The sequence below is a fragment of the Simochromis diagramma genome, unplaced genomic scaffold, assembly GCF_900408965.1.
Source record: "Simochromis diagramma unplaced genomic scaffold, fSimDia1.1 OVJJ01000603.1, whole genome shotgun sequence".
Lineage (NCBI taxonomy): Eukaryota > Metazoa > Chordata > Actinopteri > Cichliformes > Cichlidae > Simochromis > Simochromis diagramma.
The window spans coordinates 13,041,582-13,062,271 of NW_024387414.1; the positions used below are offsets into that span (position 1 = coordinate 13,041,582).

Here is a 20,690-nt window from a genome sequence, read left to right on the forward strand (position 1 = left end):
TAAGCTACCCAAATACCCAATGGTCACTTCTGGCTTCAAAAACTAAAATAGTGACACCAAAAATTATATTGTTTCAAAAACCAAGACATGACCTGTTGCAGCTGATGCCTGCCCCTTGCTGAGTCTGATTCTGCTGAAGGTTAAGAGGGAGTTCTTCCTTCCCACATTCGCAAAGTGCTTGCTTATAAGGGGTCATTTGTTTGTTGGGGTTTTCTTTCTAAAACTGCAATCTTTACCTTACTGTATAAAACAACTTGAGGCAACTTTTTTGTGATTTGAAACTATATAAATAAAACTATATAAATAACCCATTGAACAGAATAATGCCATGGGTAATATGTCCATTTTTTATATACAGTCTTTGATCTACATTTTAGCTTCATCACGATCCATTTATATTTCTCTCTCTATATATATATGCACTCAGATATTTTTTACAAGAATGGGGAAAGGGGTGTAGAAAAAGCTACTGGTTGGTAGTACAGATGAAGAAGTCAGAAAAAGAGAACATATGCAAATAAAGAAGATAGAAAAGATGAGCAAAGAAAAAGTGATGGAAGGAGAAAGACATCGACAGTGATTATACTACACTATATACAGCATGGTTCAGTGGAGCATATCCTTACAGGGACAGGCAGTCCATTAAAGTACAGACACCCCTATCCAGCTTGTCTGCCTCCTTTCTCTGACACCTATGTACACATGGAGAAGAAAACATCTACTCAGACTTAAAAACACTTCCATCTTGATTTTGGAATAACTATGATGACATAGCATTTTATATTGCAGTTAACTTATATTTTCACACCAATACTGCCAATCTGTTAGTGGTTGTGGTGTTTTGTTGGGTGTATTAAGGCAACCTCATTATTTTATAGAAAGAAAGTTCTACAAAGTTACTCAATCTGGTAGAGTTTGGTCCAGAATCTTTTAACAAAAATATCTAACGTCATTCATTCTTTCAAATCTTACCAAAATATATCTGCTACTTAGCAGATGCTGTCCATTTAACATCATGCTGTGTGAACTTGACCCTCACTGTTACTCTGTATACAGTCCTAAATGTCACCATAATGTAAATGAATTGGTGGGTTAACTGATAAGCCTGAGGTCTCAAGTAGGAAGCGGTGTGGCGGGAAATGCTTTATGGTTGAGCAAATGGCAGGGCTTCAGAGTTTTACACAGGCTGTAAAATGGTTAGTAGTAATGGTTAGTAACATGGATCCTAATGCAGCGGAGTCGGATAGATCACTTGAATCAATATCACAGTAAATCATAAATGCATCTTGTTAACCAATCTAACTAGTTAGAGCTGGAATTATCTGACAGTGTCCTAGGTTATCTTTGTTATTCAAGCACAGTGGTTAAAAAAATGAGATTGCAAAGCCTAAAGTGTCATAACAGCTTTTGAATAACCAATGAGGGTTGACACAGAGACTACATCTATCTTTTAGATACAGTCTGTGGAAACAAGAACAGATAAATCAGATCATATTCTGGTGTATATCAATCTGTATATTTTCTGATAATCCATTTGATTTTCACTTTCACCCTTAGACGAGTTTTTTCGCGTTTTAATACCTACATGGCAGCATTATTATTGGTAAATTCAAATTAAAAGGTTGTGAATACCAGGGTCTTCTGTGATATCATGGTAATTTCAAGAAAACATTTGATCAGTTTCATTATTATTTACAACTTGTCTTTCTTCCTTTACTGTAAAACCACACATATTAACTATAAGTTAGGAAAACAATTTCCAGTCCCTCTCCCGGTACTGTAGTTTACACCTGAGCCTAGATTTAAAGATAAATTAATAAATACTGACTTTTGGGTTCACTGTTATGAGTCTGGTAAAATAATCAAACTATATGATTTTTTGAACTATAATTTTCATACTAGTCTCAGCTTAAATACATTATTAGTTTCAGGAGTAATTTGCAACATTAGCTGCTTCAACTGCTGCAATGAAAACTATTATTAAAAAATGGTTTAGACCAAATTTGGCCAACGTTCTTTTCAGATATATGATCACTTGAAAGGGCCAGAATTAAGAAAGATGGACATTGTATAGTGGTCCACTGATCCAAAGCCGTTGCTACAGCTAACACAATCTTTAGCCTTGCCTCCACTTTGTTATTACTATCTTGGTATTACTTTTAGCCATTGATACATAATTTATGTTTATTTTTTTATGACTGATGTTATATATGCTTTTGGGGTTTTTTTTGCCTCCACTGCTGTTCTGGTTGTTTATTAGTATTTATATTCTATTATGTGTCGATGCATTTCCTTCTCCGTCTGCCTGTCCAGTTTGATTTGTATTTGTTTTCATTTATTTATGCCCTTTAACTTTTCATCCCTGTGCATTAACTTCTGTTCTGAAAATGAATTTTTCTCTATGTCTGGACCTCATATTTGGTATTATTTCAATAAACAATTACCAGAAACAAACAAACAAGCAAAATTTTAAAAAGACCTGGACCTAGGGAAGAGTGCTTGTGTTTTAGTGTGTATCAGTGAGTTTCTCCTGATGCTCTGAAAGTTATGATGGACATCAGTCTAATGAAAAGAGAAGGAAAGGCTTGGAGCACAGATAAACACAGACGTGACCACTCACTGTAGTGTACTTTATTAGCACGTAGCCTCCTAATTAGCTATCTTCTATGGTTATAGGCAGAACCGCTGGTGACATGGCTAATAACGACCACAAAATTAGCATGAACACAGAGGGCTTTCCCATATCTGCATTTGAAATTAGTCTTTGCTGGAGCATGTAACTGGTTCACAATCTTTTATAGCATTTTATCTTACAGTACTTACAGGCAATGTGTTGCTTACCAATAACCTACATTTTGCCCTTTATCACTTTATTTCTCCTGAAATAACAATGATAATAATAATGATAATATAACATGAACTAACGAGTAAAAATAACCATCATTGTTGTGTTGGCATAACAGGATTACCAGGAACATAGGCAAAAAGGGTAAGCAGACATATGGGCAAGAAAAGGGGCAACCTTTACACAGCGCTCTTTGGCCTGAGACAGGGAACTCAGCTTTTCAAGAGGCAGGGACTGGCATTTTTGTGAATGTGTGTGGATGCATGTGGATATGTGTGTGTGTACACTGACAGACTTTCATATTGTGACCCAGATGGCTAAGGTAAATAAAGGTCCAGGAGTCACAGGCTATTTCTAGGGCTTGGTTTGGTCTGAGGATGCTGTGTACATACTGCCAAGAGCTGTGATGGTCAAGCCAAAGAAAACAGAAAAAAACTGGGGTATGTTAATGATGAGGCTTCAGGCTGTGTGGAGAAGCTAAAGCAACGCTTAAGGTGATGATTACAAGCAAGGCTAGGTAATGTGGCAGAGACTGGGTGAGAGGGCTATGGCTAGGATTTGAAAATAATTAGGAGCATGGCTGGATAACATAGCTAAATAATGTGGCTGGGGGGAGGCTGGCTAGGCACGGTATGAAGATGATGAGTACCAGGGTTGAGCTGTCCACTCCACTGGCCCTGTGAGATATGACAAGAAGCTCCGCTGGCTGCTGCTATAGCTCACGGTGATGCCAATGATAGGACTAATGCACTAATTATCACAGAGTGAGAGGAGAGAGAGAGAGTAAACAGAGGTAGAGAGATACAAAGACACAGAATCTCTGAGAGAAAGATGTGAGGTTTGATGAGTTCTGAGTGACAGCAGTATGACAGGACTGGGCCGAGGACAGGCAACTACTGTCTTTATCATCTTCCTCAACAACATCCTGCATGGCAAAGTTATACTATACAGAGAATACGTTTAGCAAATATTTGATTTGAGATAAAATAAAATAATAGAAAATAGCTAAACGTGTCAGCAAACACACACACATACTTATCTAAGAAATGAATCAACTTAATAAATGAATCCTGGCTCATCCCACCATTTAAATGACCAAATCTCATTCTAATTCACACTTATACTTACCGACATATTATTTGATAATCAGTGGGTATTCCCGTTAACACACAGTTAAAACTGCCATGCAGCTTTGCTGTGAACCTGCGTTAGTTCAACAGCATATTTGGGACATTTGTTTCCTGTTTTGTCTAGACAGGTACTTTTCACCCAAACGGGGCTAGGGCGATAGGCAAAGTCAAAATACTACCACCAATGCAGATCTACAACCTTCCTAAAATTGTATTTGACAAACATGATACAGTGAAATATGGATCGTACTCCCTCAATTTCTCTTGTCAGTTTGAGGAGACCCCGTTCACCCACTCACTCTCTCCTCATACTTATTTATCTCCACTTCCTGGGGCCGTGTTAGTTCATTCCCCTGTCGCTGCTCTCTCCTTTTTCCCTTGCTCCTCTCTCTCTCTCTTGTTTCACTCCTTGTTTCCGGGCAATTGGGTCTGGTTGCTGGTGGGGAGTAAGGGGCTGGGGTGGAGCTGCTGGGAACTTTGTGTATGTGTGTGGGTGTGCACGTATGCGAGTGTGTGTGCTGGGAAGTGAGCTAATAAAGGACGGTGATCCATGAAAGGCCTTGAGCAAAGACACAGTCAATTACCTAATGCCTGGACCAGACCGCAGGGCCCACGCTCACACATTCTCTCACTAACATACCCACACATACACATCAATGCATACACCTCATTTACGTATACATGGAGAAGGGGCAGTGGAGGGCATAGCTGGGAATTGTGTGTATGGGTGTGGGTGGGTGTAGATATGCGTGTGATGGAGAGTGGCGATTTATTAAATTGCTGTCACTTTTGACAAATTTGTGCAACACAAGTTGAAAGGTTTAGGTTGTGCTGCTCTGTTTTTTCATGTCTTTCTTAGAAGAAGAATTATACCTTAGGATCAAACTAATTCAACCATATAAACCCTTTACAACAGCTTTTAGCCCATTCAGACCATTCCCTCTACATGGGATAATTAAATAAATAAACAAACAAATGATTTTTTTTCTTTTTGTTTAGTCTTTTTAGTTTTCATCATACCTCCTCTGATAACCAGTGTATATTAATCATCTGAAGCTCTTGCCGGTATGGGCTGGATGAGGAAATGAACTGCTGCTGTGGCTCAAATGGTGAAGTGTACTTCCTGTTCCTCTGGGTGTCAGACAACAAGAAACAGCAAAGTTATACAATATAGTGCACACAGGTTTTCAGATTGGTTTTATTAAAACTGTTGTTTGCTAAGCATGTCTCTCACTTTCATAGGGCTAGATTCACTGGTGTAAAACCCTCCATGGATATATAACTACTGTCAGGATTTACTAGAGATGGTGCAGTGTCAGTTTTGAAACTAAGAGTTTGCGGGAAGCAATTTACTGCAAATAGTGGCATATTTAATTATGAAAGCATGTCTTATTTTGCACCAGAATAGCTGAAAGTTGCAGCTGGGAGCTTTGCTATATTAGGGATGCCAGCAAGCAACTTTATCAGAATTAGCGCATAATTGGCACAGATGGACAGCACAAAGCTGTGAGTTTAGTGCCAAAGCTTTGTTCTTTTGTCCTGTAGGGCTTCACTGAATCTTGATCCTAAATGTTTAGAGTGGAGCTCCACATATTTCAGTAACACCAGTATTTTGATAAAATACAGCTTAAACTGAACTCAATTTAACATAGAGCATCAAAAGGAGGAGGCGAATACCAACACAAGACACATGCAAGGATGTAGCTTACACTGGATTATTATGTTATTATAACTTTTTAGTAACATTTCTGTACAGACCCCACAATGAAAAATTGTGTCTCTCTCTTTCAGCAGTGCTCACTCAAAGAGCAGCTTCTTGCTAGTATAGAGTTAATACAGACACTATTTGCAGTAAATAATATGTTAAAACACACCAAACAATGGGACTTAGACATACCTGTAGCTGAATTATGTTAGATTAATGTATGAATGTTCTAATATATTGTATCTAATCTAAAAGAATTATCCAGACAGGTTGGACAGAGAACTCCTGTACAAACCTAAGTCTCACTGGCTCGAGTTCACGTAGCTGATTCTGGGCCTCCTCTAGGTGCATGTAAGAGGTCTGCAGACATAACATCAATTCACGACAATGCAAGCGCTGCTCCCAAGCCTCTCCTGCTTCTCTGTAAAGACCCTGGAATAAGGACAGACAAAATAGACAGTACATTAGTCGAAAACTGATCGCAAAATCACTCTTTTGCAGAATTAAAAAAAGACAGAGGTCAGTCCTCTGCATCTCTTCTCTTGTGACAGGAGACAGGCTAAGTGTAGAGAAAGAATAAAAAAGATCAAGTGGCAGGAGAAGTAAAACCAAGCATGTTAGTTCAATTTTGGAGAGAGGAGGATGGGAGGGGTATCAGTTAAAAAGAAGACAGTTTTGGAGCAATGAGGACACTGTCTGCAATGGGTTAAAATCATGATTTGGGCTTTTGTGGTGATTTGTTAATTGAAATCTAAATGAATATGATAGTGGATCTTTTTCCCTGTTCTCTTCTTTTCCCCTCACCCCCAATCAGTTCCAGCATATGGGTTTCCCTCCCTGAGCCTGTTTCTGCCAGAGTTTTCTTCCTGTTAAAAGTGCAGCAATTGTGCAGGAAATATAAATAGTAAGAAGACTAGAATAACCAACAAACAAGAAGAACACATATATAAAAACAAAAGAAAGGCACACAGTAACAATGACAAGTTGAAAAGTGCTTGAATGTTGTGCAAAAGACTTTGGAGTATAGAGTCTTTGCGTAAGTGGCCAGAGGGATGAGGGTTACTCAGACCATGGCTGAGATTGGTGGGTAAGTGGTTGGGTGTGGGGTGTGGAATGGTTTTCTGTAAATATAGCAGTGATCTCAACGAAAAAGACTAAATTATGAATTGTCTGGCTTCTTAAATAAGTTGAGTTTATTTAAACTCAGTTTATTTAAGAAGTCAACTTACATAATATCTGTGTTAATGTTGTTAAATTGTTAAGGTAAACTGAAGAAACACACACACAATTAAAAAGTCTTGAGCCACCCCTCAGTTCTTTTTATTTTTCTTCCATGGAGACAGACTTTCTCATGATTTTTTACAAGTGGTCTTGAACAATAGTTCTTCAGGCTCTCTTTTTGTTTGTTCGTTAAGCCACATTACATTTACCTATGATTCACTCAATCATAAAAAAGGCATAACTCAAGGGATAAACCAGACAACTTTTCGAAGAACCTATTTTAATTGGTATCTTTAGGCACTTTGTCACTTATTATCAATTCATTAGTTAAATTTAGAGAACATGCAGAAGATAACACAGTGATTCCCATGGAGCTAATAAGCTGAAAACTTGGCACATCTCAGTATGGTGTGCAGTTTGTCCTTAAAATATTTGAGGAGTCAAACAAGAAGAAGAGATCATCATGGCAATGGATCCAAAAACACTGCCAATGCACAAAAAACTACATCTGGATTAAAAAAGAAAACACAAAAAACCCACAACAAAAAAACAACAACACACCATGGAAGACTATCAGTCATGGATTGGCTTCCCCAGACCCCGGACCTCAACATTACTGAAGAAGTACATCCAGCTAACATCTAAGGTAGAGCTCTGGATTTATGTCCAAGAAGGCTGGAGAAATAGACTGCTTACAGAAATTACAAGAAAGCTGCCTAAGAGAGTTCAGGCTAAGTGCAAGAACAAAGGTGAAAAAGCTTGTTGGAATATATATGTGTGTATGTGTGTGTGTATGTGTGTGTGTGTGTGTGTGTGTGTGTGTGTGTGTGTGTGTGTGTGTGTGTGTGTGTGTGTGTGTGTGTGTGTGTGTGTATGCGTGTGTGTGTGTGTGTGTGAGTTGTCCGTGTGTCCAGCGAAGTCAAATCTCAAAGTGGATGCTCTAAGACTACATTACTTAAGAACTTGTGCGAATAATGGCTAAACTTTTGGGAATGCAGATTAACTTAAATGTTTTCGCTATGTTTAAGGTGACCTTCAGTTGTTGTTTGGTGTTAAAAAAAGGAGGGAGAATGAGGAGGAGAGAGACAGAGACCCTGTCCTTGCTCCTATCACCACGGGATCAGTGGCCTGGCCTGACCACTTCCACAGCCAGCACCTCAACCTTATCCATCACCACTAGATAGTTATCACACCAGAGATGGAGGGGGTGTGGGATGTAGGGGTGAGTGCAAAAGAAAAGGGGACTTCCTGCACTAATGACACGAGCTGAACACACACAAAAAAGACACACTATGAGGCACACATGTATAAATATAGACAATTATTCTTCATATCAACCATAGAGACTTTCCTAGGACACCATTAATAAACCTATTCCCATTTCGGCCAGCTGGAGACATGCCTGCATGTGTATGTAAGAGTATGAACTGCAGCTAATAAAAGGAGACAAATATACGCCTCATTTCTGCTCACTTATGTTTTACATTACTAGAAACTAATACTAGGGAAAGCAATTTGCCATAAAGAGCCACAGAGTGGAAAATATTGCTCTTCAATAGCACTCAAATCATCATCATACACACAAATGCAAACACAGACACATGACACATACAGTCACAAACACACCACTGGATTATCCTTTACTGAACCAAGACAAATTCTCAGTTGAGAACAACCAAAGTAAATATTCAAATAGTGGCAACTCAGGGTTTGTCTATTTTTATCAGCCACTGGATTAATATAGTACACATTTTGACTGGTAACTGTCATAATTATGTGATAGTTCAATATGAAACAGTGGCAAATCTGTGCTTTTCTCTCTATGATATGTCCAAAGGTCTTTGATGAAAATTTACTCTTTAAAATGAACACTTATTCTTGTTCATTTTGGACAAAGCAATATATTGTTAAAACAATTTCTGTAAAAAAAAGAAGAAAATGTGTTCACAACATATAAGATCAGAAAAATACTAATTTATTAAATTTATTATTTATCAAATTAAATTTTAATTTCTGTTGAATGTATATATGTCGCTTATTTGCTTAATGGAAATATAATGCATGTTTCCATGGAATTTAACAAAATTATCCATATATATCTGTAATATACAGAAACAAATACATACATCTAAACTTCAAATTCAAGTGGAATGTGTATGTGAATGTGTATTAGTTTACATTTAGAACCGAAGAGCCCTTTATTGTCATTGTACCTGTACAACAAAATTGTGGATAATTGTACAGTTAAATCGTTACCTGACACAGCACATATCATGTTGTTGTGGTCCACTAGTCAGAGCTGTGCATGCAATTTTAAAATACACACACACACACACGCACACACTGTGGTGCACAAATATAGTAACACATAACTACATAGTCCCACAGAGTACTCATTGAAATAAAGGCACTAAACGACTCTATGCAGTAGCCCCCAGGAGAGCTGTCTGCCATGCTTTAATGATGTCATTCTTCTTTAAAAGGAGTTTTAAAGGATCTCTGCTTTCATCAAGAACCATCCCCCATGAGGAAGGAAGGTGATGTTGGAGGCTTTAATAATTAGTATGATACTTTGTTAAACTAACAGTCTGTTTCACCTCTTGAACATGCTTGAATCCAGTTTTTCACACCATCACATCTCATCTCTTGTATATCTGCTTTTATACTGCTGTATTGATCTGTTTTCTACTTGTTTATGTCTTTTATAGGCAACGTTTTGACCACCGTCACCTGCTGTGTCTTGTTGGCAATGGGAGGCAGTATGGGCCTGGAGCTGTAAGTTCTAGAGGTTTTGATCAATGGGGATCCAAGAGTCACAGGGAAACTAGAGCTTGTTGAGCTTGGGATGCCCAAGAGACAAGCCTTGCCCCTGGAGGCCAGCCTGGTGGGGGCCTGGTACTTGACCTGCTGCCTCAGCAGCAGCTCCATCTCATGAGGAGCTGGCCTGAATGGAGAGTTGAAGACCCCTGGGCACTGAGGAAAGAGAAAAAAAGAGAGAGAGGGTAAAAGCGTGAAAACATTAAATTAGAATTTTAAAGTCATTAGATTAAAATGTATTTCTTACTAGTAATTAAATTTTTTTTAAAATTAATGAATCAAAATCAAATCAAATTTATTTCTATAGCACATTTAAAAGCAATTTAGTTGACCAAAGTGCTTCACAATTAGTTAAGACCATGAGAAAACAATAGAAAAACAAATACAGATAAATGAGATGAGGCAATGACAATGTATAACATGAAAACAAAAAACCCCCATAACAAACATAAAACAAGCCTGATGGTACTCAAACTGAACTAAAAGCCAACATAAACAGTGCGTTTTAAGATGTGATTTGAAAGACTGAATAGACTCTGAAGTGGCTAAATTATTCCAGAGTCTAGGTGCTGCGACTGCGTAGGCCCGATCTCCTCTATGCTTCAATCGAGACCTCGGTTGTACTAAGAGCATCTGGCTGGACGATCTCAGTGCTCTTTTGGGGTTACACATGTTGAAGAGTTTGCATAAATAATTGGGCGCCATACCATTTAAAACTAGTAAGCAAAAGAATCTCAAAATGAATACGATAATCAACAGGGAGCCAGTGTAAATTTCCTAAAACTGGAGTGATATGTTCATACATTCTAGCACCTGTTAAAAGACATGCAGCAGCATTTAATAACAATGTACTAGACCTAAAAATATGAAATAAAAAAACAGGCTCTATGGAGTGACATAGACATAAAGCGAAAATGATTTTGGGGCACTGATTTTGAAGCACCTGGCTGTCCACATGGATGCTTCAGTACTAAATCAATATATATAACTTAATTTAGATTTTGGAGAAAAAAAGAATTCAGTTTATTAAGAGGAACATCAAATCTCAGAATGGGCACCTACTGGGACAGGGACTAAACTAACAATTGTTAGCTACTAAACATCAATTGTGTTAAAATTTTCCATCAGCCTTCTTCCCTATCAATGGTCATGTAATCCATATTAACCTCCCCCAAATATCCCCACTTTAAAAAGGTGTTATCTTAAATGAATACAGAATAGAAGAATGGATAGATGAAAATCCTAAACACACACACAAGTACACATACTTAAAACTGTGCCTCTCTAATTCTTAACTGGGGTACAGATTTGCCACAGACAGCCTTGATGATAATTATTCAAACCACAGTTATTTTGTTGCCTGTGTCTTAATTACCAGACCAAAGCTTTGAGTTGGAACACTCTGTCCCTGTTCTATATGCTAATAACACTGCTTTCCACTCTAAAAGACTGCAACAAGAAGGAAAGGGAGAGAGAGAAACACATACAGCTTTAACTACATCCACCCAAACCTCGCTCTTTCTAAAATAACATATTAACAAATTAGTAAAATAGCAAATGTGTCACTATTAGATCATAAGCACTTTTGGTCTAAATATCATCCACTGCGTTATAAGGAAAAATAAAGAAATTCCACTTTATTCACTGCAATTTTTTTGACCCTGGGTTGTAGGTACAGCTTGATAATAGCACAATACGTACCTATTTAAAAAATAGTGGTGTTGATACAAATAACTTGGGGGATTGTGTCAGGAAGGACATCGAATGTGAAAATCTACCAAATCAAAACTCCTTGTGACTAAGGGAGTAGTTGAAAGTAGTTATTATACAACGTCATAGTTTCCCATAGGTTTAGATCCTATATGTAACGGTAGAATATGTGCATGCGCATATATGTAATCATGTATATATGCATACACATGTGCTTTCTTAGATTAATCTTACACTATAATGTAACATTTAAAAGGTTGTGTTCTGCAAATATTTTACTTGTCAAGTACACTATGAGAAAAAAATAATGAAGCAATATAATTACATGCACCTCTAGTGAATCTCATCCCAAGCTAGGACTTGGGATGAGGACAACTACACCATCATGGATTTTAGTTGTTAAGAGCAGTACTTGCTCATTCTTCTCATTAGAGACCTCCTCTAGATTGCAGGGGGCATTCAAAGCAAAGGAAGTACCACTTTTAGACTGCCAGTTGCAGTCAAAAACAGTGGTGACCGATAAACAGGTCCCAGGCTAGCTGCTAAGCAGTGACTAAAATTTCAAAGTGACAGTGGGGCAACTTTTCACTAATAATCAAAATCAGTAATCAATCATGCATAGGGTCCCTCTTGAGAACAAAAATATCTTGAAGCAGTTGTCAAATATATTTCTACAACCAATAATACGTTATATTAAATGGTTCTTACTTATAGATAAAAAACTAAATTGGTAAATGTTATGCCTCACCCCAATAGAGTAGTAATCTAATTAAAAGTGTGGACTGAGTAGTCATAAGAATAGTTTATATGATCAACACCAATCAGTATCTTGGAAATTGCTTGAAACTACAGGAGAAATGTTCTGCTTTAGGGATGACAGTACACAAGTCAAATAGGAAGTGACAGAAAGCCAGCAAAATACACAGATACACACAACGCATAAACAAAAGTAAATCTCACCACCCCTAAAGACACACACGAATACACAAACACAACACATAAGCCCAAAAAGTACCAAGTACCAACCTAGCTACGGGAAGAGCAATGATGTTGACCCCAGGAACACAGCATCTCTGTCTCTGTCAGAGGGACTTGGGGCCTTTTGGTAAGCTGGATGTGAGTCTGTGTATTTTGGTGTGTGTGTGTGTGTGTGTGTGTGGGCTGGGGTCTGAGAAGTGAGAAAGGATGAACTGTGTGGGAGAGCCATCTATTCACTGCTGACAAGGTCAGAGCTACGAAGGGAAAGAGACCCCTGCCATATGCAGGGAAAGAGAGGGAAGTATATAGAGAAAGATGGACAGAGGGCGGAGAAGAGCACATAAACTTTCATTCTTTCTAGCGTGTACTTAAAAATAACGATAACAGAGCTACAGAAACGTAACACAAATTATGTGGATACCCACAAATTAAAGTATTTTAAGAATCAAGTCTGATGTGTAAAAACTGCGAACTTAACCTCATTCCAGCTTACATCAACTTCATGCAATTGTGTGAAAATTTTGTGTATGTATGCGTCTTCGGTGAACATGGGATGTCTGAGGACAGTAGACAGCAAGACAGGTAATGATGATGCTAGTTGTAAAGACACGAGAGAAATAGAGAGAGAGAGAGAGAGAGAGAGCAAGCAGAATGCTAGTGCTGAATCAACAGTGACCACTGTGCTTTGTCTTCATTATTATCACAGTGAGGAGTCACAAAGATGCGTAGATGCCACACACATATGAACACAAGGATAGCTGTGGCTCAGGAGGAAGAATGGCTCGCCCGCTAACTGGAAAGATGGTGGTTTGATCCCCAGATTCTCTAGTCTGTTGCTTTATCCTTGGGCATGATACTAAACAACGAGTTATTTCCAATTCATCCACTGGACTAAGAGTGTGTGGCTGCCAAGTTAAAAATGCTTAGGCATAGAGAAAAGCATGATGTGTGTGTGTGAATAGTTGAATGATGCATATGGTAACAAAAGTGCTCTGAGCGCTCAAATAGAGTAAAAAAGCACTATATAAGTACCAGTCCATTTACCATTTACAAATGTGCACACTTTTGCCATGGGAAGCATCAGACTGAGCACATCAGAACAACCGTGAGGACTCACACTTATGTTTGCACATGCGCAACTGAACTCCACACAGCCCACTTCTGTTGACTAATAGAAAGGAAAAGGTCTGTGGTATTTCTATGTGTAGCCAGTTTCTGTAGGAATCCACCTCTCTGTAATATTGAGCTCAATGCCCATGTGTGTGCCTGCATATGTATCTGAGCATGCACATAATTGTGCATAGCTGTATGGGTGAGTGCTACACAAATGTGAAGTCAATCCACAGGGATGCGTTTCTCGTGTCATCTGAAGTGACTTTGCATCCATACATAACCGCAGTTAAGGTCACTTTGGAATTACAAAGTCAATACGTGTTACTGTCACTAGTCCAACAATTTTTTCATTACAGTGTTTTTATTAAACTGTGCTATTTTCATGTAGCTCTGGTTAACATAAAATTAATATGTACATTTCCCTCTGGTTAAATATTAGTCTAATCATTATAACATTGTTGTAAAATGTGTGCAAAAGTGAATGTGTTTGTGTTTCCATAAGCCCACCTGCTTTGTACTGAGGAGATGATGTAACCGATGAGCTTGATAGACTTTGGCTGTGTGCTCTTTCACCATATCCAGACAGTCTCTCTCCCTTTTCTGGAGTTCTTCCAGCTGATCAAGCTCCCTCCTGCAGGGAACATAAACCACACACAAAGATTCTTGCACTTCGGATTCATTAGGCTTTACAATAGGTATGCATTAGTTAGACATGTATAATAAATTTAAATCATTTTACACAATAATAATAATAATACATTTTATTTATAGGCGCCTATCAGACCCTCAAGGTCACCTTACAATAACACGTGAACAATAGCATAAATTTAAAAAAAATAAAAATATAACAGTTAAGACATAATTTCTCCGATTCCTAAGTTGTCAATCATTATAATTCATATAGTAGAAATAACTCATCATATTTATATACTCATGTACAGTATGTTTTGTGAATGACAATGACTAAATGCACATTACTCTGTATTTTGATTACATTTAACTCTATACCACTTGGTTTAACAAGTAAGCTTAATGGTTTTTTAATACTACATTAATGTGTTATATTACACATTTTCTGAGGATTCACCTTACGAAGTACTATATCTTAACACCAAATAAATCAATAACTTGTAAACGGTGTAAACTTCAGACAAGTACATCTGTGCATGTGTTATTATGTATTTGGGAAACAGTTGTTGGTCGTAAAGCTGACAATTCCCTAAAGTGTCCTTCAGATGAAGGAAAAAAACTACCTAATCACACTGAGGCATACATGGAAAGACAGAGAAGCTCTGGGGCAAAAACAACAGAATGACACTGCATAGAAGAAAAAAAAAGGCAAAATAAGAGCGTAAGAGGCTATAAGTGGGAGGATGATTGATATATTTCATCATGGCAGCCAGGACAGGTCTGTCTATGACATCTGTTAAGCGAAGCTGGCTAAATGGGATGCATTAAAACCCCATACACACAGCAATTTAATTCCACAACCACACAGCAATGTTGTTACAAAGTGGTGATAACTTAAAAGGGGAATTGGAAACAATTACTAAATACACACATGTCGTCATAATATAAACACACACACACAAAGCAGGAGTAAAACCAATTTAATTCCAAGAGCACAATACCAATAAGAGTTTAACCATAGCTCATCAAGAATCCCGTGTCTGTTTCCCTCCTTTTTTCCTTATTTCTTCTCCGCTGTTTTTTTCCCCCTCTACCTAACTTCTGTTTTCAATTACAATCCTCCATAGAAGAATCAGGGTATTCAAAGTGTGTCAGTAATCTGAGGTTAACACATTCTGTGGCTACTGACATTTAAAAACAAATCACAACAAATTCCCATTGCCTGTGCATTCTCATTCATTCTTCAGCACCAGACTCAATTACAAAATAAATGAAAAATGCTTGCGGGTGTGTAAAGAAGAAGAGTGAATCTAAATATGTGCATTTGTGTAATATTAAATACAGTAATTTAATATAGTGTAGGTGTGTGGGGAGTAAATATTGAGGTTGCTTGGCCTCTATTTGTCCACCTAGCTAACAGGGATATTACTTATTAATGTAACATTTAAAGTCCTGGTTTAGGGACGGTGTTGTCCACGATATGTGCATGTCTGTATATATGTAGTCATTTCTGTTTGCTCAATTCTTAATAGCACCTTAAAAAGTAATGTTTCAGGGGATCAGGACCTTTGTTCATATGTTCATATTTTCATACATATGTCTCTGGGCTGAAACAGTTTAACTGAGAATGTAGCAGTTTGTGCATTTATCATAAATATGCAAATGTGTATCTGTTTTTATACTAAATGTATGTACACTTTGCTTGTATGTGTATATGTATCTATATATGTGTGTGTTGGGGGGGTGGGGGGGTGCTCAATGAGTGACCTTTGCTTCCCTACCCCCAGCCCCAGTGTTATTAATTGCTCTGTAGTGGACAAAAGCCAAACAGATTTGTAACGGCTGAAGGCACCTCGATCTGTGTCGACCCAACCAGCCGCCACAACATACAACCCTCGTTAGCCCTGTTCAGCAAGCAGCACATGCCCTCGCGCCTGTGTGTGCGCGCGTGTGTGTCTGTGTTTATAAATGTGTGTGCGACTGACTGAGTAAAAGTGAAAAGAAAGAAAGAAACACTATGTTTAACTCTGGAACAGCTCTGGAACATGTGCTACGTCTGGTTTATCAGCCTAAACTAATTTCTTGTAAAGAAAAAAAAAATTATTGCTAGTTTTAACCAAAATTATACACATATGTATAGATTTACTATAATACATTAAAAATAAATAAAGTTATAGGTGACAGATTATAGGAAAAATCTGAACAATATGAACCAGCATAGTAAAGGAAGTATGAGAGAAGGGTCACCACAAAACCAAGATTTTCTCAGCTATCACATAAAATTTTTAAGAAAACATTAAAGAGCCACTCAAAGGCACTTTCAGCTGTTCCCTTACTCCCCCCCCCAAAGAAAAACAAAACAAAAAAAACAAAAAAAAACATAGGTCCCAAAACTTTCAGAAGTACAGTTGGGCAATATATAGAGTAACCTCTGTGTCCGAAGGACAAGGCCAGTTCAGTTTTCTGGATCTAAGGCAACACTGCATTAAAACAGTGACAATTTTGCTGACACGGTACAGAGCTCAGTAACTCTTCCGTAAATTGTGGTCACTGAACATTATTCTTTCAAGCATCCAAAAATACAAGTAAAAAAATGTAATTTGGAGCTATTTAAAAAAAGAAATGCACATCCTCCAGGCTAAATCAGAGAGACACGCTTGCTTTTGACTGTATGCTTGTTTTCAGCATACAGTCAAAGGCCAGCAATACTGATGGTACAGGAGTGCATTAGTGTGCAAAATGAGTAACTTGTATATCTGAAAAGGCATAAGAATGCTGAAATTACATACATAGATTTTGAAGTCAAATGTGCTCCCATTTACACTGTCTTTTTTTTAGAGAAGTTCTTGCTTTAGTTTCTTAAAGAAAAGTCACATTATGAAATTTTAAAAAAGGCAATAAAGAGAAAACATTTCACTTTTAAAGTTACAGCAATTGATCTCCTCAGGCCTTAAACTGATCCCAAGCCAGGCCCAACTATGGGGAATTTTTTGTGCATTTATTTTTATAACAACAGAAACAAAAATTGAGCTAATGTATTGATTATTATCAGTTAACAGTTCATGTTAACAGTATGTGATGTAATGTATTATGCATATTAAATATTTTACACACACAAAAAAAAGGTAAAAGTCAAAAAGAACACTTTTACCTATTATAAGGAGATAAAAAAGCAGGCAAGTGTTAAATTATTTTACCTTTACAGCTGATACCTAATTACAACAGGATAAATCATTAATTGCTCTATGTGAACCTTGATTTGTCCCCTATAAAACCATCTTTTTATGTTGAAGAAATTAAATAAACTCCCTGGTGCCTCTCTCTGTCTCTCTCCAGCTGTTTGTGCAAAGCTGCATCTACGCTCTTCTTCGTGCCACACAATTAGCAGTGAGCCGGATAAAAATCACTGCATTAATCCCAGTAACATTAAACTATACTGTACCACTGCTGGAGGTGCAACAAAGGGCTAAACATAATCATGCATGAACAATTTTGAAATGCAATGATGTGCAATTAAATAATATAATAATGTCACAACTTTCATTCATTAATTGGTGTTGAAACACCAATTATATAAATATATTAATAAATATATTTATGATTCATGAATCATGATATTCTGCCATTTAGATTATGTGATAATAAAATAGATATATGACATAAAATAAAAACTGAATAACAATTATTAACATTAGGCACATATAATGTGCTAAGCCTGTCATGTTGTATTCCTGAAGCACTGTGGCTAGAGATTATGTTTAATGGCTGCTGAACCACTGGACAAGTTAATCAAACATACCTGAAGTACTTTTAAATGACTGAAACCCTTACTGACATTTTCACCCTGGATTTCTAACTTATTTAAATGTCTAATATAATACAGCCACATTTCTCACTTCTTCCTCAATAATTTAATCTCAGGTTCAAAACAGGGGATCAAGGAGTAATGGAACATCAGAGAGTGAGGCATTGTGGGACAGCAGGCCACACCTTCGGTCATCCAGGCCAGCACCAGAGCAGCTAATTGGCCAGGTTCTAAATATTTAATGGAGGTTTGACCTGATTGGCTGTTTTAATTGCTCCAATTGAATGATTCAATAGCTGGCAATGAGAGGGTAGTCAGCCAGTCAATTTAGACAGTGGCCAGCTCAATGTATTGAGCCTTGAACACCCTCATAACATAGCCTTTCCATTTAAGTGACTGACTGATTGATTAACTAATTCGCTAAAGTAGTAAAACTAATGCCACCCAAAGGTGTTTAAGCAAACAATTAACCCCAGCTTTGATAATATTGCTAATCCACATTCAATAAACTGAGAGGAAAAAAACAAATAATTTCAAATATATTACAGACTTTTGTCCACTGTTCACTCTCAAAGTAATTTTCTTAAGAGACAAGTAGCAGTGCATCCACATTAAACTTCAACAGACACACACATAGCGAATATATAAATCCAATCAGACTGAAGAGAGAACTTGTCTGCATCCAAACTGGATCAGAAGGGAAGAGCAGTAAAAGAAAGACTGACGCATAGAGGGGGAGAGTGATCGCAGGGCAGACCCACACTCTCTCCGACATAGCAGCTCTCCTTTCATGAATGTCCTTGAGAGGGACACAAGAGATGGAGGAATGAAGAAGGCTGGAATGAAGGGAGACAGGAAAAAAGTAGACAGACGAAGAGACACAGCACAGCACAAAAGAAAAGAAGAGAAGAAAACACTTGTGCTTTTCAGCCTAGTGACAGTCCATAAATTCTCTCTGAGCCTCCTTTTTTAGCACTCTTTAGGATAAGTTAAAAGATTTCACTATGTTGTTGCAACATCACAGGGAGAATTATTTATCTGATTATGGCAGTAATAATTACCCCGCTGTTTATTGCAGATAGAGGAATAATTCATGCAGTCAACAGGCCGTGCTAGTGGCAGCAACGATGACACCAGCACATTTAGTAAATATGCAAAGCGGACTTGCTCCGCTTTCCTAATTGCCCCCATCGTCCCACAGCATGCCCTTATTAAAGCCCAGGAACTTTAAGTGTCTCCCTGACAAAGTGATAAATTGTTGGGGTATCAAGGAAAACTGTGGCAGAGTGGGGACTGCACTGGGGTCCTGACTTCATTAGGCTATGCAGAAGGAGAGGAAGGATGAATGAGGATGGACACTAAAGCATAGTGAACCTGTGGCAAGGAGAGCAAGAGAGAAAGATATCGAACAAAATAGATTGAGAAAGAGAGAGGTGAGAGGCAGAGATTAAGAAAGGGAGGCGGAGAGAGGGCGGTGGATAAAAGAGGATGGTGTAAGTGGCGTGGATTAGTTGTACCTAATGAAATGATACAGATGGTTTTGAACTGGGGAGCTCTGTCATGAGAAAGAGATTGGAATGGAGAATCAGAATGAAAAAGGACAAAGACAGTGAAGGGAAAATATGCAATACTCCTACATCATTACCATGCACAGCTGATCAGCCTTCAATAAATGGAGATCATTCATCTGACTTTGAATTTATTAATTTATGCAGTGGTTGGACAGACGGACGGACAGACTTGCGGAGGCAGGGAGCATGGTGATGGATTAAAAAGCAGACCTTTGCAGGGTTAGTGATCAGGCAGTGTGCAATCCGAGGGCTTAGCAGCTAACAGAGAAAGGATATTTTAAATAAATGCCGGCACGGCGTTAATTGATCGTGACCCCAGCAGCACTAAATAAACATGTGATTAAGTGAAGTGAAAGTGACCTCGTACCCCAAACCACTGTGGAGGAGGGGCTGCATGTGCATGTGTGTATGTGTGTTTTTGCATAAATGTGTGTATGAGTAAGAGTGTGAATGTACCACAGCTGATAACAAAAGCATAAGACCAGAATCCTAAAATGAAATAGCATCACATAGCTGGTCACTTTATCCTTACAGCTCCTTGTTTCTAAATTTCAATTCCTATGATTTTTGTTAACTGTTGTAAGTTGTGCAAAAGGTGCAAAGAGACAGGAGCCACAGTATATGCATATACTGTTTAGGCAAGGTCCTTGCAAACTAAAAGCTATAGCTTGCATACTTCTGAATTAATCTGATCTAGTCCTGTGAAGTGATGTTCAGTTCAGATCAATGGTCTGATTGTTTCCTTATTGTAGCTTTATTACACTGTGGTTAAAATTTGGCCTGATTATGAATACTTTTTACTATGAATTATTTTTTGTACTTTTGTAATGTCTTAAATTTCATTAAGACATTACAAGCAAAATAATGCCAGTGACTGGTCAGAATACTTAACGTAGTTGACATGTCTTTGTGTGTGCTCATTTTTGTGTTATATTATAGCAGCAACTCTTTCATGATGGACTTTAACAGCCTAGTCACTCCTATTTCTAAAAGGGGCAAAGAGCGTGGAGGAAAGGTAAAACGCTGCTGGGGAAGTGAGGGGGGGAGAGTCGGTGATCCAAGGAGCACTTTAACAAATTTACATTTAATTTTAGCAGGAAGCCTAAAGATATTTTCCTGTAAAATATATTAGCAACATTAAAAATGTGACTATTAGCTAAACGTG

The 20,690-nt window shown here is 37.9% G+C and overlaps 1 protein-coding gene across 3 annotated transcripts in view; it reads right to left on the minus strand.

Moving 5' to 3' along the window:
- Positions 1-20,690, minus strand: part of spata17 (spermatogenesis associated 17) — a 44,024-nt gene that overhangs the window by 16,976 nt on the left and 6,358 nt on the right. Inside the window, exons 6-10 of one of the 3 annotated variants that reach the window (XM_040011897.1) lie at positions 14,027-14,150; positions 9,632-9,874; positions 5,976-6,112; positions 4,996-5,106; positions 407-692 (exon numbers count right to left, since the gene is read on the minus strand). In XM_040011897.1, coding sequence (XP_039867831.1) covers positions 5,022-5,106; positions 5,976-6,112; positions 9,632-9,874; positions 14,027-14,150 — 589 coding nt within the window. In that variant the 3' untranslated portion in view covers positions 407-692; positions 4,996-5,021. Of the gene's footprint in view, positions 1-406; positions 693-4,884; positions 5,107-5,975; positions 6,113-9,631; positions 9,875-14,026; positions 14,151-20,690 lie in introns of those variants that run through there. The other 2 variants (XM_040011896.1, XM_040011895.1) reach the window with 2 other exon arrangements.